Source organism: Centroberyx affinis, unplaced genomic scaffold, assembly GCF_046629955.1.
Source record: "Centroberyx affinis isolate AG114_WGS23_722 - 3 ecotype Tasmania unplaced genomic scaffold, CSIRO-AGI_Caff_v1 ptg000480l_1, whole genome shotgun sequence".
In the NCBI taxonomy this organism is placed as follows: domain Eukaryota; kingdom Metazoa; phylum Chordata; class Actinopteri; order Beryciformes; family Berycidae; genus Centroberyx; species Centroberyx affinis.
In genome coordinates this window covers 22534-39043 of record NW_027279137.1, presented here as the reverse complement: position 1 = coordinate 39043, position 16510 = coordinate 22534, and the positions used below count along the sequence as shown (strand labels likewise).

The 16510-nt window shown below is 40.1% G+C and overlaps 2 protein-coding genes across 3 annotated transcripts; one reads left to right on the top strand and one right to left on the bottom strand.

Moving 5' to 3' along the window:
- Nucleotides 1–539: 539 nt before the first annotated feature.
- On the top strand, nucleotides 540–8361 carry LOC139642429 (C-type lectin lectoxin-Lio3). Of its 2 annotated transcripts, XM_071517247.1 has the most exons (8): nucleotides 540–642; nucleotides 812–941; nucleotides 2006–2104; nucleotides 5649–5753; nucleotides 6091–6219; nucleotides 6846–6997; nucleotides 7670–7767; nucleotides 7869–8361. In XM_071517247.1, exons 2-8 carry the CDS (start codon nucleotides 854–856, stop codon nucleotides 7993–7995), a joined length of 798 nt encoding a protein of 265 aa, XP_071373348.1. In that variant the 5' UTR covers nucleotides 540–642; nucleotides 812–853; the 3' UTR covers nucleotides 7996–8361. The 2 variants fall into 2 exon arrangements, with proteins under 2 accessions (XP_071373348.1, XP_071373349.1); XM_071517248.1 differs by lacking the exons at nucleotides 540–642; nucleotides 812–941; nucleotides 2006–2104 and adding an exon at nucleotides 5371–5558.
- Nucleotides 8362–8514: 153 nt separating this feature from the next.
- On the bottom strand, nucleotides 8515–14834 carry trpv6 (transient receptor potential cation channel, subfamily V, member 6). The gene is made up of 17 exons (XM_071517246.1): nucleotides 14738–14834; nucleotides 14152–14287; nucleotides 13863–13960; nucleotides 13619–13741; nucleotides 13125–13265; nucleotides 12932–13030; nucleotides 12569–12744; nucleotides 12220–12366; nucleotides 12044–12123; nucleotides 11814–11949; nucleotides 11308–11394; nucleotides 10831–10907; nucleotides 10549–10714; nucleotides 10283–10349; nucleotides 9867–10135; nucleotides 9655–9761; nucleotides 8515–8978 (listed from the first exon to the last, which is right to left on the bottom strand). Exons 2-17 carry the CDS (start codon nucleotides 14268–14270, stop codon nucleotides 8699–8701), a joined length of 2172 nt encoding a protein of 723 aa, XP_071373347.1. The 5' UTR covers nucleotides 14271–14287; nucleotides 14738–14834; the 3' UTR covers nucleotides 8515–8698.
- Nucleotides 14835–16510: the final 1676 nt, after the last annotated feature.

Genomic DNA, 16510 nt, shown 5'->3' with positions numbered 1-16510 from the left:
TCTTACTTGTCATCTTTCTCGGTCATCTGTATTTAATGCAAATAGTATTTTTTTGTAAATTAATATCATAAACTTTTGTGGAAAATAAAGATGAAAATGCAACTCTGTGTGTCTGTCTCTTTGTGCACCAACTTTGTTGTTGTAGATGTTAAAATCAAAGTCTTCCTATTGCCACACATACTGTGATGATTAATTTAATTTTATGATAGTGTCATACACTTTACTGCTGACCAGCACAAAGTGTATGACACTATCCATTCTAGCCCATTCTTTCTTTTACTGGGAATCCAAGTGAAAAAAAGAGCAAAGCGATCAAGCGAACAAAAGGTACAATACTGAAAACATAGAATTCATGTTGTCCATCTACAATTCACCTATACTGTATTTTTTGTTCTAGGATTTTGCTGAGTTGAAAGATTTAGATAACATGTTCTGTATTTTTGCCCAACTTAATTTCCGCATGGCACCACACCACATATTTAAATGACGACCTTGGTCATCGCACAAAGTCTAGTGAGCATGTTGACACAACGCCCTATAAAAGTGTCTGAGGGGAAGGAGAAGGAGAAAGGAGAAATCTTCATGGGGAAGTGTTCAGAATTTACAGACTGGATGAAGCATATGAGCACTGGACATTTTTAGGTTTGAGAATATTTTGAGCAGCTTTCCTCTTTATGTTTTTAATAGCAAAACATTGATGTGTCATATTTTTGCAGCTAGAGTATAATTGGCCTTTGTGTGTGTGTGTGTGTGAAAAGGTTATATAACTAAGTTTTCAATAGGATTTACTAACAAAAGAGTGAAATTGCAGGAAAATCGAAAGTTAGACAGACAGGAGAAGGGACCCAGAATCATGGAGATGCAGGAGATCACCAAGGAGGAGGGAGGAAATGAAGAAGGCGAGGGGACAAGTGAACGGATGCAAGAGCCCAAAGTTGAAGGTACAAGAAATTTTGTGTCATCAAAGTCTAGTGTTGTAGTACTCGAGACCGGTCTTGCAGGGACGCTGGAAGTCAGTCAGAGTTAGGGGTGCTGAGAGAAAGTCTATATAATGACGTCATATTAAATCCCGCGCAACATTCATGGTTTTTGTATTAATTTGAATGGCCAACATTTTACACCACAACAGACAGCAAACTTGAACACCAAAGCAGCATAGTACAATATTCAGCTATGGACAGCTCACACACAGAATGCAGGTTTATTCCTAATCAGAAGACAGTACTTAGGTAGTGATACCTAACCCACCATTACCGGCTACCCCTTCAAATTGCAACCAATAACTTTGCTTATTTTAAGTTTGAAAATGTATTAACCATTAACCGCTGCCACCCTCACCCCCCTCTGAGCTGCACCAGGAAAGAGAACGCAGGATACAGAGGAAGAGAGCACCATGTGTGGCTGAAGAGGAGAGAATGAGATATTTGCCTACAGAAATCACAGAGAGTTTTGCAAAACAAGTTCTAAAAACAAGCACCGATTCTATACAGGCCCGTTCAGTTCAGTTCAATTCAATGCGGTGCATCAAAGCATTGCGACACACACTAAATAATGCTGTCTTTCTTTTTGAATTTTCTTGAAAATGGACTCGCATTGGTCTGGTCTCCGTCTCGACTCGGTCTCGCCCCGCTTCGGTCTTGGTCTTGACTCGGTCTCGCCCCCCTCAAAGTCTTGGTCTTGACTCGGACTTGATATGCTCTGGTCTTGGTCTTGACTCGGTCTCGGTTTAGGTGGTCTCGACTACAACACTAAAAGTGATGTAGAATTACTGAAAATAATCATGCATTTGCCACTCATGGGAGTAGTTTGTTGCCATGAGCAAATCCTTTCATTTGGGCACACTGGCAAAGATTTCTCAGAAAGTTTTATTTGCCCATACTAAAAAGAGTTATATTTTATCTTGTATATTTAATCTTGTTGGCAATGCATTGAATGTTTGGAAATTTCAAATGGATTATTTCTCTGTTTTAATTTGTCCGTCTGTCTGCTGTCTGTCTGGCCTTAGAGGAAGCAGACCCTGCCATCTACTCCAAACTAGAAAGACCATCTGAGGACGTCTATGTGGACACTCTGCATACTAAGGCTCTGCTGAAACAAACACCAGGTACACTCTTATTTGACCGCTTGTATCTAGGATAATTTACAGCTAAAATGTCCCACGTTACAGACTGTGTCCTCAGGGTAATGTACAGCTGAGACGTCCCATGGCATTAGGACAGCATGTTTCTTCTAAACCTGCCTGCATACTGTTTGGCATGGAAATATTAAAACAAAAGAAAAACATTTTTTAATAGGTCTTCCATGATACATCTTTGCAAACTGTATTTTGTTTTGCTTATCAGTGTTTTACTGCTGCATTTTATTTCCTAGAAATTGAATTTCAATTTGAAGTTGAATAGGATAAAAGAGCCTTTGTATCAACTTGCCTACATCACTGAATAATCATTAATGTATTATCATCAATATTGTTTCTTCTGTGCTGTATACAAATAACATTCAGAATGACTGTAAGTGCTTCTAAAAGAAGAGCAAAAGGGAAAGAGGAAAGGAGAAGCAAAGTTGTGACAAAGTGTGAGTGCCAAAGACAACAGTTTAAAACCACAAGTCTGGTATGGCAATTCTAGGGATTCACAAACTGTCATAAACTATAAAGTGTACATTACAGTGATAGGCTCATTATTATTGTTAGGCCGTTACAGTAAGGCCTGATAGACTTACAATAGGAATGGCAGTAGAATTAGATTACTCCTAAACTCCAGTGCCTTTTCAGTCCACACAAAATGTCTCTTCATATTTTCCTTAAAATATTGAATGCTTCAGTAATAGGTTTAGATTTTTTTTTACCATATAAACACAAAAATATGGACCTCACAGAGAATGTTGACCACATTGTTTTCAGAAGACGGCTTATTTCCGACTTCTAAGAAATATAATAAAATACTCCTTAGTTGTTATTTTATGGTCCAAGTTAAAATCACTCTAATCATCTATTATTTTTCACAATTTCTTTCTATGTTTACAATTTTCTGCCTGTCCCCGAAATCATTCTCCACCCTGTTAGTTTGTAGCAATTCTACTTTAAGGAAACAGTCTGTACTTACAGTCGCAGCTCGTTCACATTTTCTTTGGGAAAAAAAAAAAGCAAATGTAAGTATAAAGTCTCATTTTTATATAGAGTTATATGATGTTAACTTGTGTTTAGAGAATATTTGTCAAACATTATGTTTGATATAAAATTTTAAATCTTCTTCTTCTATCATAATGGATTAATCCTCATCACACACAATTTTGGCCACAAATCCTCCCCCTCTTAAGCATGTGCACCAGGGTGGAACATGCTCCAAATAGGGTGGAAAGGTTGTTAGATGATATAGTTGATATAGTAAATACTGTTAAAAATATTGAAAAAATTCATATATTTGTTATTATTATTATACAATAGTTACGATATGTATTTAAACACATATGTAATTACTACACAATAATTTAATTATCACTAATATTAAGCATGAATAACTCGGGGCGCCCCGGTGGCTCACTGAGTAGAGCACATGCCATATAAGGCTCATAACCCAGGTTCGAATCCAGCCCGTGGTTATTTGCTGCATGTCCTCCCCTCTCTCTCTCCCATACCTTCCTGTCTCTCTCTCTCACACTATCTCTGTCAAATAAAGCATAAAATGTCTAAAAAAATAAATAAGTCTTAAGCATAACTGTCATAATAACTGTCAATTTACCTGCTGTTACTCTGTAATAACTGTATTAAATTAAAAGACAGGGTTAAGGCTGGAAGTGAGTTAACATTTTAATGCAGTTGGTACAGTGTAGCAATCACATTTACACTGCTTGTTATGCTAGACACAAAAAATACATTGTAATTACAGTACCGTGCTGAAGTAAATTCAAATTCACTGTTCATCTAAAATGTATTCATCTTCTAAAATTGTTTTGTAGGTAGGCATGCACAAGTCTATCTACCAAGTTCTAGTCGATTATAGTGTGAAGGGGAGTTAGTGTTGTGATTAATGAGCCTTAGATCTTGATTTATAACCAAAGGACACAAAGGACAAAAAGGTTACACATTAACAAGTTACTGTTAATTCTCTTCTCTTCCCTCTAACTGTTGTGAAATAAACACCAAATATGGGGTGTGATGCAATCAGGTACAAAGAGGTACCGTCTCTACTGAAGAGATAAGGAGGTCAAAGGTGGACAATAGAAACCAGATAACAGAAGAAGTGTTATGTTGCTTTGAAAATGTGCTGTATGGTAATCATTTTGGTTTTGGTTTGATATATTTTGGTCCATGTTCTCATGTTAAATGTACAGTAAATGTTGCTTTGAGGAAGGACGTGAAGGCGAGGCACAGTTAAACTGTTAAATGTTTTCTAAACAATTTATTTGTCTGCTACCAAGTTAATACAATATATTTCATTATTGTCAATATTAGTGTTGATTCCACTCTGTTATTCTCCATTCCACCGTGTTATGTAGTTATTGTCAAGAAGTAATTTGAAAGTCGTGACTTGGAGGGGAGTGGCACACAAAATTTATGACCAAATCCTGGTGTTTTTCACTCTTATTTGGGGAAATAACATGCAAAATGTGTGCTTTTGCAAAAATATAACAGATATCACACTCAATATTATTGTTTGATATTTAGGTGTACAAAAATGAGGGTGATAGAATAAAGGACACTAGATGGTAAGAAAATATAAATATGGTTTTCATACTGGCAAAGTAAACACTTTAAGATAACAGCGATAACAGAGCAGAATAAACCCATGATCCATGTGTGAACAATCTGCATTATTAGGATTTAATTGTGGGGGCTGGCCACTAAACATGTCCCTCTTTTGACAGAAACATGAAAAAGCTACACTTTTGTGTAGATTTTTGATGTCCAAAAAGCACCATATATTTAGACTCAGTTGACATCTCCAGTATCTTGAGCAAAATCTGGTTTGCTGCAGTGAATTTCCCTTTGCTGTACAATGTCCTGCTGCTAAATCACATATTTAACTTATTGTTTCCAATGTGGAATACAGACTGCTGCATATCCTCTCCCTGAAATGTGTTTAACATAGCACTGTCCTGAAATGACCTCGAAAGAGGTTCATTTCAGGACAGTCCTATCTGCTGTTTTGGAATAAAATGGACTGTTTTCAAGGCCTGTCAGTCTGTCTGTCTGTCTGAATCTCACACATGTCCTTAAAGATAGAGAGTGACAGAGAGACAGATGTTGGGGATTGAAGGACAAACCCAGTACTGTGTTCCATGAATAATTTAGAGATCAAAGAATGCACGTTGCTATAGTGACGAGCCAGAGGGCGTCACAAAACTGCAGTCTGGCGCTCTTGCACTCAGTGGTGAGCCAGCTACACAGGAAGGCAGAGTGGGACAGGGTAAACAAGGCTTCTTAACGAATCCCTGAAAAGATTTCTACATGTACATCAAATTTTGTCGCAGTTACGATGCAGATGCAAAGCCATCGGATGAGGCCAAAAAGAAATTATCACTTGAGTCCAAGTTATCGGTTGATTTGGAGGGACTGGAAGGTAGGCCGGTTAAAAGCCTCGATGCTGTTCTGTGTTGTTATTATTAGAGTAACATGATCCCAACAGGCTGATCTCTGATTTCTTCCACAGACAAGCAGACGCAGGGAAATGTGCGTGTGTATCGTGCCCTGTGTGTCTGCCTCGGCATAATCTGCCTTGTCCTGCTGCTGGTCATCACTATCCTGGGTGTGAAACGTGAGTATCCATGGGCATTGATCTGGATTCATGTCAGCACTGTAAAAACAAACCAATGCTGGATTATGTTTGTAAAACCAAAGCTGATTAAGAAATGAATGTAGGTCTTACTGGCAGTACACAAACAAAGGAATACTGAGAAAAATATGTAGGGATTATATTGCAATAATGAGTGGTTCATGCTTTTTCATCAGATTGTCTTGCCGTGCTTCAAATTTAGCTGTATTTCATAACAACAGACATTCATATGGTCATAAAAATAGGGGCTATTGCACTGCAGCGATCCTTGAACATAATGCTGTTCTCTTACAACTGCACCTACTCCTCTCATTTGTAGTCCAGACTGGACCCACAGTCTGCCCAGAAGGAGCGATGTCTGTAGCAGAAGACAAGGAAAGATCCATCCCTCCTCAAACGTGCAGCTTCGAGAAGTGCCAGACTTACTTCCCCAGGACTCAACCTCAACGTGAGTGTGGTGCCCGGTGGAGAAATGCAATGTGGGAAACTTGTAGAAACGCACACACAAGGAGACATGCAGTTTCCTAAATCAAAGAATAATAATAAAAAAATAATTAAAAAAAAACATCATTAACCAAAAAAAAACCCAAACATAATAATTAGTAATGCCTTCTCATTTATCTTGCTTTTTAGTGATAGCTCTGCTTTCACAACTGCATTTAACCGCCCGTAGATTGATTTTAAAATAGGCTTCAGAGGAAGTTAGATCATGTGTTTCTTTTTAGAGAACCGAGTTCAATTTGCAGTAAATTTAAATCATCTTCAAAATGTTTTTTTGAATTTCAACTTTTTAAATTAAAAAAAAAAAAATCACATAAGATTTCTTTCACGTTGTCAGCTCACTGTTATCTGTTTTGAATAAACCTAAACCTTATTTACCAGTAAAACATATTTATTTGACTATTATTCACTGTAACTAGCATGATGAAATATCGCCCATTTTTTATTATATTACACATTTTTATCAATACTATTTTATCTAGTCGTACAATTCAGTCCATGTCTGTAGAGTGTTCCTAGTTGTTTTCTCTGCTGTTTGAGCTTGTTCAGCGCTGGCTGCCTCTCTCCTTCCAGGCGGCGGCTGCCACAAGTGTGCTGATGGATGGCTGGCCCTCGACAGCTCCTGTTTCTACCTGTCCAGACACAAGCTGAGCTGGGAGGAGAGCCAGAGGAACTGTACAGCTAGAGGAGGAAATCTGGCTGTCATCACCGACCAGAAAGTTCAGGTGGCCCAGATCCCCCCTCATTTCCTTCCTGTTTCCTGTTTCCTTGCTCCATGACCATATAGCACAGTGGCGATTCTTGGACTTTTTAAATGGGGGCCCAGAGGCCCAAGTGTAGCACGTAAAAACGAGGTTGAGAGTTAAAAATGAACTATAATCCAATATAGTTTGATTGTTTTTAATCAATTGTGTGTACACAAGATTCAACAAATGATTTTCAATATGTTCAGAAGCAAATCGTTACATGGAGGACAAAGGTTCTTTTACTGCAATAACTCATTTGACTTTTTTGACATCATATTATCCAATGATTATATTATAAAAATAGACTCTGGACTGGACTTGTGAATTATCTGGAAAAATTGACTATTGACACACGTAACACTCTTCAGCACTTCTCTCTGTCAAACAGTGCCTTAGTTTGGTGCCTTGGTTACTTATACTTATTATATATATATTATATTATATATTTCAGGCAATTTCAATGTGTCAATCAGATCAAATCAGCCAAAGAAAATTTGGGGTGAAACAAAAAAAAGAAAAAAAAAAAAGAAAATTTGGGGTGGCAACAAGGGTGGCCAATCAGATTTTAGCCAATGGCCACCCCTTTGGCTCCGCCCCTGAATCATGTAATTATATAGTTGTGTAAAAAATGAATGTTGCTCTCTCTTCTAGAACTTTCTGTCCAATCGCGGGTATATGAGTTACTGGATCGGGCTGAGACACGGAGGAAGTCAGTGGACCTGGGTCAACAACTCTCTGCTGGGGGAGAGGTGAAGACAACAGAGGACTTATTCTCTTCACTCTGTACTAAAAATAACGACCACAATATCATGTGACTGTATTGGGCTATAATGTTCTCTCTTGTTGGCAGTTACTGGGCAGAAGACCACTCAGTGGGGGATTGTGGGATACTGAATGGTGGAGACCCACCGGAGAAGAGCTGGACCAAAGCGTCCTGCCACTCCTACACCTACTACATCTGTCAGCTGCAGCCATGACAGCATCGGTCTGTCAGAGACGAATCCGGAGCGTACCAATTTACTGTTGACTAACATCACCTCCCCAACAATATTTCAGATCATAATTCTTTCCACTATACATTTCTATCAGTAGAATGCACTGCCGACAGCTTTAATGAAGCTTAATAGACCATTTCATTGTTTTCTATTTTACATATGAAGAGCCATAGATTAAATGTTAGAGTTTGCACTAAAGACATGGAGTGAAGGTTGTTATGCTTATTAGCTCTTAATCATGGTATCTTGCTATCTGAGCGGTTTTCAATCATGTTGTATTATCATGATTATATACGTGTGATTCCATATATTACTGTACTTCTTTTTTATAAATGAAAGATCAGTGAGTTTGTATGTTTCAGGATGGTTTTATTCTTGTATAAAAGTGTTCAAGCACCTACATATTCAAATTTTTCTATATTAGCATATTTTACTGCTACATATTGCTAGAAAAATACTCTTTACACTCTATACACTCTTTTCAGTAGCATAATACTGCATGAAGAATTGCACCATTGACTATATAAAGAGATTGCCAGCAGAGTGATGTCCTCTTCTTGTGTGTGCTTCAGTGCAGCTCATCAACACATGATGTTTACTGAGTATAAGTTCAGTACTGTAAAGTGACAGAAGATGAAAACACACTTCACACTAGTGAGACGTTTCCCGTATGCAGCGTCTCATTCTAGACATATCTGATGTCCTGGTCCTCCTCTGGATCTTCCTGTTCTATGTCCAAACCTAAAGCGCTGTGGCGGATCATCTGCCAGCCTGTCAGAGACTTTCTGTTGAGGTTAAACCCTCCTCTGTGTTTGGGTCTGAGCTTTGGGGATTCTGGGATTCCCCCCTTTGAAGTGTCAGTCTTCTCAAATGCCTCCTTTTCTTTATCATTTTCGTCGTCTTTGGAGAAGGCCTGGATGTAGCGCCGCATCTTTTGCACCATCGGGTCGTTTCTGTCCTCAACCCTGCAAAAATGATGAGTAAGCCAGTAGCAACTGTTAGAGTTGTAATTTACTTCTTTGCTGTACCCACTTCCCCCAACCTGTCTCATCTACTTCTACTTCAGTTCTGGAGTTTGTACATTTCCCAGAATGCATTTTTACAACTCCTACAGAATGTGCCTGAACTTGCATTCAGTACATGGAGAGACAATAGCAATAACAATAGCAACAGCAAGAGAGTAAGTTTTTCCAGTTGAGAAAAAGTGAGTTACACCCTTTACTCCAAACACAACATGTCTTGTGGTTGCATTGTATTCTGGTCTATTGAGGCTACTGTGGGTGAAGAAATTTGTCTCTCTGCCACTTCTACAGTAAATTGTGTATGACAGGTGAACATTTGTGTGCAATTGTGGGTTTAGAAAGAAGCCCTTGCTCTTCTGAGGAACTGACACCAAAACCTGATGTTTGCACTTATGTAACTGCACTGAAAATATCTCAGCATGACATTGTGTTGTCTTGCCTTTGGCCAGTTATACATGAGAATAGGAACAATACACCACCACACAACAAAATAGACCCATAAAAGCACAGTACATCATTAACCAATACCAATAACTGCTTTTTTCAGCATTAAAGTGTTTTAGGGTGGATTTTTTCTTTAAAGCGTGTTTCTGTTCCTGGCACTGCAGCGCTGTCTTACCGGAGATACCAGCGCTCCTTCAGGCCGTAGCTGAGCCCACACACCCCCAGCCGAGGCCACAGGCAGCGGGGCAGCCTCCTCTCCAGCATCAGGGTTGTGGCCACCACCTGTACAACATACAGCTATAACCATGGCACCACAATGCACAGGAGGGCACGATGACGAGGCGTTTGTGTGCATTCATCTTCATATTTATGATGCTGTTCTGTTACCTGAGTCCTCCAGAGCTCGTCTCTCTCCTGGGCCACCCTCCAGTGTGTGTCGCTCATCATGGCTATCAGTAGATTGAGCAGCAGGATGTAGGAGACAACGGAGAAGGTGCAGTGCAGCACGTGGACGATGGGGGGCGTAGCGATGGTGTGGTCCACAGGCAAATCTATGAGGCCTACGCTGAGCTCAAACTGGGAGAAGAGGGTGATGGGAAAGGAGCGATACGACGGGATAGACTCTGGGTCCTGGGTCATGTACACCATCCACAGGGCTGAGAGGGACACGGAAGAGAAAGACAAGGTGTGTGTAGGTGTCAGTAATGCAAAATCTGCATTGTTAAATTCATATTTTAAGTATTTCTTATCTTAGAGGTTATGTCAGGGCTAAAGATTTGGTTGTACATGTTGAATATACTCACAGGTGGAAAAACCAATGAGCACAATGAAACTCAGCCACATGAATTTAGTCAGGTCTCCAAATATAATCTAGGAGGAAATGAGACACAAAGCATTTCAGTCTGAGAGCAGGAATAGGCAAACCGCAAAGCAGTTGAATACATCCGCTTCAAAAACATATGTGTACAGGTGTGTTGGTATGGAACAAACTATTTCTATGCAACTTGTGAGCTATACCATCGAATGTACAACCGCATTGATACCACATACATATGTCCAAGTCCCCTACCTTCTGTATCATGATGACGTAAGGGCCGAGCATTTGAAAGCCTCTGGCGAAGAACATGACGTTGCTCCAGCCCAGTACCAGACACAACGCCATCAACACAGCCTCTCCCTCCAGCCCGCTGGCTCTGAACACACACAGCAGCACCACCAAGCACGCGTAGCTGATACTAGTCAAAACAACAACAACAGCAACAGAAAAATATTGTCAGTTAACTGCTATTTCAGACTAGTTTGCTTGAGGTCACTTTTCAGTTGGGTCAGTGGTTCAGTGTGTTGAACTTACAGGATGACATGGAAAGGGCCTCCCAGTGCTGTCTGGCCAAAGTAGCGCTTTGCCCCTACTCTCAGTATATCAGGGATCTGTGGGATTGGCAGACAGATTAGACATATTTTTCTTTATTTTTACTATTTTCCACATTTTAGAATAATAGTTAAGACATTACAACTATGAAATAACACAAATGGAATTATGCAGTGACCAAAAAAGTGTTAAACAAATCAAAACTATTTTAGATTCTTTAAAGTAGCCACCCTTTGCCTTGATGGAAAGGCAAAGGCTTTGGAAAGAAATTCATAGGCATCAACGTCACTATTTATATTTGTCTAAGAAACACATTGCAAGCATTTAAGCATAAGCCTTTAGATCAAAATGGCTTTAAGATAATGAATAAAATGAAAAACCTGGTACATTCAATCAGGTGTGTCCAAACGTTTGACTGGTAGTGTACATTGTACTCTGTATGAAAATAGAGCAACTGACCTCTAGCAGCAGGATGACCAAGGCACCCAGCACACTGATGATCTCTCCCGCCAGCCGCAGGTTGTCCTCATATGTTACATAACTCTCCTGGGGCACGGGCAGAGAAAAATAGTTTGGATTAATATTAATAGCCTATTATTAGACTGTGTACCATGCATAGGTGCCCAAACTGACATCTATACATGCATGTGAATGAATAAGGTCCGACTGTGGGCTAATGCCACTGTCCTTTTTGTATTTTTTGTAGTATTATTTTAGTATTTTTTGAAACTAGGTTTTGATTTACTGTCACTTTTATCATCAGGACAGGATAAAGAAGCACCCACATAAACACAGGTTCTCTGTCCCTCCACAACAAGTTTGAGCCCCTGTTCACCAAGTCTGTGCATGCTCCTGCATATATATCAGTATAGTGTAATATAGTATCAGGGGGGCCAGTAGTGACACACTCAGCCATTTACACTGAAATATCACATTCATGTCATGCATTCATAGCTCCAACCCACATCGAGTGTTTTCTGGACTCGGATGGTTTTGTCCATGTCTGACTCTGTGTAGTTCTCCGGAGCGTCCTTCAGAGGGCGATACACACAACACAGTGTGAAGGTCCCAATGTACAGCAGATACAGCAGCAGCAGCAGCCTGTAAAAAAGAAAGAGAGGGAAAACACAATTACAACAAAACTAAAATTGTGTAGAGTGGATATATTTTGGAGAGGTTGTATGTGTGTGTTTACCTGAAGTAGTGTTTTCCATAGAGGTTCCACTTCAGACTGACCAGCTGCCTCACGGGCGTCACCTCTAGTATCCTCCTTGCCTGGGGAAGAGAGCAAATCCATTGTTATGACTACTCAGACTCACATTAAAGTCAAAATAATATGTGATTTTCCCATAATACATCGAGAACTTGTACCTCTTTCTGGTGGCTGCCCACAATGAGCTCCAGCACTGAGAGGTTGTCAGCCCAGGAATCAATCTCTGTCAGGTCGTAAAGGTGAGAGGTCAAAGGGCCCAGACTCCACTGCACCACACGCCTTTTGTTAACCAGGTGCTGAAACGCCTGAGAAAGGACAGAGTGAAAGAGAGAGACAGAGAGAATGGACAATAAAAAAGAGAGTGAAAGTGAGAAATAGCGTTTGTGGTTCAGTGAGTAGACAAAAGAGAAGATAGGATTAGTGGAGATAATCTGTTCCACTTTCTCATAAAATTATCCTGTTATGTTTTGACCCTGTGTACACCTGTGAGACCCGTGCCTCCCTCACCACAGTGTTGCCCTCCTTGGCAGCCAGTTTAAAAGGCGTAAGGCCACGGTAGTTGGGCACCATGTCCAGCGGCACTGACTGGTCCAGCTCTGCATCGCGTGCCAAAATCAGGTCAATCGCCTGGCATGCGATCGTCTTGTTGGGCTGCAGAACCAAAATGTGAAGCACTGTGTTACCTATAGGGAGAAGACGAGGGAATACAAGGGGAAAGTAGTGGGAAAGGAGAGGATGGATGGAAAAGTAGATATGAGATAGGAGAGCAGAAAACAGAGAGACATTAATTCTTCAAATATCTATATATCAATCAATCTAAATATGTACGCTTCTCTACCTCTCCTGTTTAAGTGAAGGGGATTATCATACCGCGATAATCCTGGACCCTGGTGCTCGCTCCTGCATCGATCACCATGGAGATGATGTCCTCGTTCCCAGCACACGCAGCAAAAGACAGGATGTGCTCACCTGTCGACCAAATGTACATTTCAACAATATGTCCTTCACTCGTCACAAAAAACATGCATTTTTAAGCACACACACACACACATACACACTTTACCATAGTATATCAGTCCCCCTATCCTCTTCCTGAAGTACAGGCCGGTGACTCTGGGCGTTGCCGCATCACCGCCACGGCTGATCAGATGATGCACCAGGTTGATGTTCTGATTCACCACAGCGATGTGGAGAGGAGTAACGCCTGAGAAAGACAGTAGATATAGACACTGTGTCAGTCCACTATGAATGAGTTTTTAATTGGATCTGCAGCCATTACTGAATTTCCCCCTATTAAACACTCCTTGCCCCCTTTCCTTCTTTCATTCTCCTTCTACTTATCTACTCTCTCTCCTTTTCTAAAGCCTATATCTCTGTATGTCTCTTCCATTTTTCTTCCACCATCTTCCTTTTAAGCTGCAGAGCAGGGAAGCTGGTAACTTTACTTGTATACATTTGTTTGTTTGTGATTTCTGTGCACATAAAATAAAACAGAATGAAACCGAGTGTCTTTGTGCACGCATATGTGTTTGTGTCTATGAGTTTATGCGTGTCAACCTTGGAAAAGTTCAGATGTCATGGGTTCGTTGATGAGTTCGGGAGCTCCATCCATCAAAGCCACAGCAGCATCCAGGTTATCATTCATCACGGCTACATGTAGCGCCGTCTCCCCCAAAGCACCTGGATTACAAAAAGTATTACAACCAGCACAGCTTACAACTGACTCTGCACTCCACTGAAAGAACAATGCAGTGGTGCTTAAATTGAAAATTTGCAGTTCACCACACTCAGTCTGCCTTACCTCTCTCAAAGATATTAGTGGACGCACAGCTCAGCAGTTTCTTGATGCAACCCACACTGTTCTTTTTAGCCGCAAAGAAGAGAGGAATGTTATTTGTCCTAAGGGAGGGAGGACAGAAGAAAAACAGAGATGATGAAAGGATATAAACAGGTTGGAGTAAACTGCTGCATATCAGCAGCTTTGACTGAATGATTCTACTTTATTTGAAACACTACCCACTGGCAGTGAAGTGGTTGAAGAATTCAGTGGCTATAGTGGCATCTGATCAATACACCCATTGTTTTCTTACTGTTTGGTGTGGAGCAGAAATGTTTCGTCCAACATCTCATTCCATCCTTTTCTGTTCTGGAGGCGAAACCTCAACTGGCTCCACCAATGGTTGAGCTCGCTGGGAGCAGATCTGGCCATGGACTCCTGATTTGTGACTGAAAGGGACGAAGAAAGAAATGGAAGAAGAGAAGAAGCAGACGGATCACATGAAGCTGAGACAAACCGTAGAGTCTATACCAGCAGACTTCAAAATTCAAACTCACCGGTTCAGCTCTTGACCAGGATTACTTTGATATCACATGGGGCATCAGATTCTATTCTATTCTATTCTAATCTATTGTCTATAAAATAAACCCTAACTCTCTAATTCTAATTCTAATTCTAATTCTAACTCTAAACTCTAAACTCTAAATTCTAAATTCTAAATTCTAAATTCTAAACTAAAACTAAACTAAACAAAATTAAACAAAATTAAACTAAACTAAACTAAACTAAACTAAACTAAACTAAACTAAACTAAATAAACTAAACTAAACTAAACTAAACTAAACTAAACTAAACTAAAATAAACTAAAATAAAATGAAATTTAGTTTGTCAGGCTTACCGTTAAAAAAGGAAATTGACTCGTCTCAATTTCTGGTGATATTCAATCATTACACACAGTCAAAGGATGGAAGCAACATCTAAAGAACGTCCCGCTGATCTGAAGAGAAGTGAGATTCCCATGAAATGACCTTTATATATGACAGAGGAGCGAGGGAGGAGACACTGAATGAATGGGTGGAGAGGGAGGATGAGACAGGTAGGAGAGAGGAGTGGTCAGGAGCAGGTAGACTTTCACCTCTGGTCAGAGAAAGTTATCCTTTGAGGTTTCATCCAATATTAAACCAGGAATTGTTGTATCATGCAGATATCAAATTATCGGCTGTATTTTGTCGCCTGAAAGTGAAACGACACTAGTTTGGTCCTAATCCCAATATACCAGTCTGACATCACCGAGGATGCTATTCATTCCACTAACTACCACCAACACCTGCATGACCGCTATGAAAATTTTGCAACATCATGACAGTCAACACATTGTGGTCGTGGTTCCTAGTGAACCGTTTAGGAAACCTGTTTGGAATTTGCAAGCACATACAGTATATCTTTACACGGGCTTGTAACTGTACACCAAATATTAAAGCAAGGTCTAGTTGTCGATGTTGCATTATTTCTTTTGTTCTACCTATGGAGGTAACCCCAGATAATTTTCTCAGTGTGAAACTAGTATTATATCACATATGTTGTTTGATGGGGTAAATATGGCGATGATGTATGATTTTCCAACATGCTGTATCTTGTACACACACACACACACACACACACACCAAACTAGTTTCATTCACAATGATTTAACATGTTGAGCACCATTGATGTGTCAACAGGAATACTCACAAACATGGTAATTGCCACATTACAAAGACCATAATGATCATTCAGAGGTTGGCCACATCATGTCCGATGAGGACATGTTACTTTCCTTCAGTTGATAAAAACAAAGCTAAGGGTATATTTTGGTTTGTGAAATTGCCATTTTTCAAAGGAGGAGAATGAGTACGGCAAGAAGCAACCAACTGAAACTGAATTACAAATTTCATTTCAGCACAAGTGAACCATTTGTAAACTGCTGAATCAGTCAACTTTTACAACATTTCAAATTACCATGGTAGTAGTGTACAGGTATTTTGCTGTACCATATATAGGCCATGACTAAGAGGCTGGTTAGCCGCAGGATAAACAGGGTTTAGGAGGACTCTATAGGAAGCCTGGCTAATGGTCGCAGATGTGGCAGTCATTTAGTATTGTGGAGATAATAGCTGTTTACCAGATGCCAAGCACCATCTTTAAGTACTGTGATAAAGACCAGTGGTTTCCATCCTGTTAATGTCTTTATAAAGACACAATAACACCATAAAAACATGATTTTGTGGTTTGTGTGCCTAGTGTTTCTGGAAATGCATCCCAACATTTCTGTCACAATAGTGTGTGTGAATTTGAATAAAGAAGTGGGTACACCACAGAAAATAGTCTGTTGCAGTTAAAGTCAAGGACAATGAAATTTCTGGCAGGTCTTTTATTGTGTTAACTTACGAGTATTGTAAAGACAAGCCACTACACTACAGTCTGATATACAGTACAGTGCGATGCCAGCCGGGTCAGACTGACAGAATTGTGTTGAGGTTGTGTAAGTGGCCCTGCTATCAGTCCAGATCTACTCAGATAGCAGCAGCAGCAGCAGCAGGAGATGTGGGAGACCAGTGTCTGTTCCCTCAGGACTGCTGATCCCAACAGATCCAAACTCTGATTCCACTCAAACCTGCTGATCGGTGCAACC

What these genes read in the sequence shown, in the direction of transcription:
- LOC139642429 (XM_071517247.1), top strand. Translation starts at nt 854, where the DNA reads ATGGAGATGCAGGAGATCACCAAGGAGGAGGGAGGAAATGAAGAAGGC. An exon ending in CACTATCCTGGGTGTGAAAC is followed by an intron (nt 5,754 to 6,090) that starts GTGAGTATCCAT and finishes TCTCATTTGTAG; the next exon opens with TCCAGACTGGACCCACAGTC. An exon ending in TCACCGACCAGAAAGTTCAG is followed by an intron (nt 6,998 to 7,669) that starts GTGGCCCAGATC and finishes TCTCTCTTCTAG; the next exon opens with AACTTTCTGTCCAATCGCGG.
- trpv6 (XM_071517246.1), bottom strand. Translation starts at nt 14,270, where the DNA reads ATGGCCAGATCTGCTCCCAGCGAGCTCAACCATTGGTGGAGCCAGTTG. An exon ending in TGGGCAGCCACCAGAAAGAG is followed by an intron (nt 12,124 to 12,219) that starts GTACAAGTTCTC and finishes TCTCTTCCCCAG; the next exon opens with GCAAGGAGGATACTAGAGGT. An exon ending in AAGGAGCGCTGGTATCTCCG is followed by an intron (nt 8,979 to 9,654) that starts GTAAGACAGCGC and finishes TCATTTTTGCAG; the next exon opens with GGTTGAGGACAGAAACGACC.